This window comes from Nematolebias whitei, chromosome 7 (assembly GCF_014905685.2).
Source record: "Nematolebias whitei isolate Nwh7 chromosome 7, NemWhi1, whole genome shotgun sequence".
Taxonomy (NCBI): Eukaryota; Metazoa; Chordata; class Actinopteri; order Cyprinodontiformes; family Rivulidae; genus Nematolebias; species Nematolebias whitei.
The window spans coordinates 48,217,884-48,219,432 of record NC_056504.1 but is presented as its reverse complement, the minus strand read 5'-3'; the positions used below and the strand labels follow the sequence as shown (position 1 = coordinate 48,219,432).

Here is a 1,549-nt window from a genome sequence, read left to right as displayed (position 1 = left end):
ACTCTGTGTTCGGCTACAGAACTCTGTGTTCGGCTACAGGACTCTGTGTTCGGCTACAGGACTCTGTGCTCGACTACAGGACTCTGTGTTCGACTACAGGACTCTGTGTTCGGCTACAGAACTCTGTGTTCGGCTACAGAACTCTGTGCTCAACTACAGAACTCTGTGTTCGGCTACAAGACTCTGTGCTCGGCTACAAGACTCTGTGTTCGGCTACAGAACTCTGTGCTCGGCTACAAGACTCTGTGTTCGACTACAGAACTCTAATTTAATGATTAATGTAATAATAAGTGCTATATGTTGTCATCATTGAATGTTCCGATACAATCAATACATCGATACAGTTTATCAATACAATTCTGATACACTTTGTTTAGAAGCTAACTTCCAGCTCAGAGGCTGAAGTTCTGCAGACTGAGGTCATTGGATATTTGTTTCTGCATCGATGCGGTGTCACTCGCTGACAGAAGTGAAGCCTCGTTTCCTGACGGACTCCTGGGGCGGTCGCTCCTTCTTCTGGTTCTGTCTCCGCAGCGATCCGCTCGGACCGCGCCGACCTGGTGAAGCTGCTGCTGCTGCGTGGATCCAACGTGGACCAGACGGGCTGCCACGCCCGCCGGCCCCTCCACGAAGCGTCCAAGCTGGGCAGAGCGGGTCTGGTGGCCCTGCTGCTGGGGGCCGGAGCGCACCCGGACCCCCGCAGCAGCTACGGCCTGACGCCTCTGGCCCTGGCTGCTCAGGGGGGGCACGTGGAGGTGGTGGAGACTCTGCTGAGGACAGGTGGGTCCAGATGACATTAATTTAATATATATTTTAATATTTGCAAGTAAAACCAAACAGTTACCAACTTCAGTCTCTTTTTAAAGAACAAAACTGTTTTAGACCAGTAAGTGCTGATTCAACATTTAATACACGTTTATTTTTTTATTTTTCAGCCCAGCTACTTCAGTCGACTTTGTGTTATTTTAGCCGTTAATAAATCAAAACGTTTGGCTCATTTAGTCGATGGGTGCTACGACTTTTGTACTTTTCAAAATATTTAACTTTATGTAGAATTTAGACAAACACAAAGATCTTCAGGGTTCATAAATGTTCTGTTTGAACTCTTCTTCATCAAATTGATTCTGTTTTATCTGGAGCTCTGATACTTCTCTGGAGGTAGCTTTTAGCTACTTTTATCTTCTAGCCTTTTGACACTTTCAGTTAGTCACTTTCAGCATTTAGCTAGCCTTTTGCTACATTCTCCTTTTAGCTTTTAGGTCCTTTGAGTTTTTTATTGTTTTGCTTCTAGCTAATATTTGGCTACTTTAGCTTCCAACTAACCTTTTTCTACTTTTAGCATACAGCTATCCTGTTGCCACTTTTAGTTTAGAGCTAGCCTTTATCCACTTTTAGCACTTAGCTATAGTTCAGCTATTTTTAAGGTAGCATGTTGCTACTTTTTTGTTACTCTTTTAGCTACCTTTTTGTCAGTTTCAGGTTTTGGCTCACCTTTTGCACCATTTAGCTTTCAGTTAGTGTTTAGCTTCTTTTAGCTTTCAGTTAGTGT

At 44.0% G+C, this 1,549-nt stretch overlaps 2 protein-coding genes across 2 annotated transcripts in view; one reads left to right on the top strand and one right to left on the bottom strand.

Annotated features, from left to right (window-relative positions):
• Positions 1-1,549, bottom strand: part of LOC119412013 (gastrula zinc finger protein XlCGF57.1-like) — a 520,281-nt gene that overhangs the window by 83,754 nt on the left and 434,978 nt on the right. The gene's annotated exons all lie outside the window — the stretch shown is intronic.
• LOC119412079 (dynein heavy chain 12, axonemal-like) overlaps positions 1-1,549 on the top strand; it is a 9,510-nt gene that overhangs the window by 2,471 nt on the left and 5,490 nt on the right. The window contains 1 exon segment of the mRNA XM_037679056.1: positions 535-780. Coding sequence (XP_037534984.1) covers positions 535-780 — 246 coding nt within the window.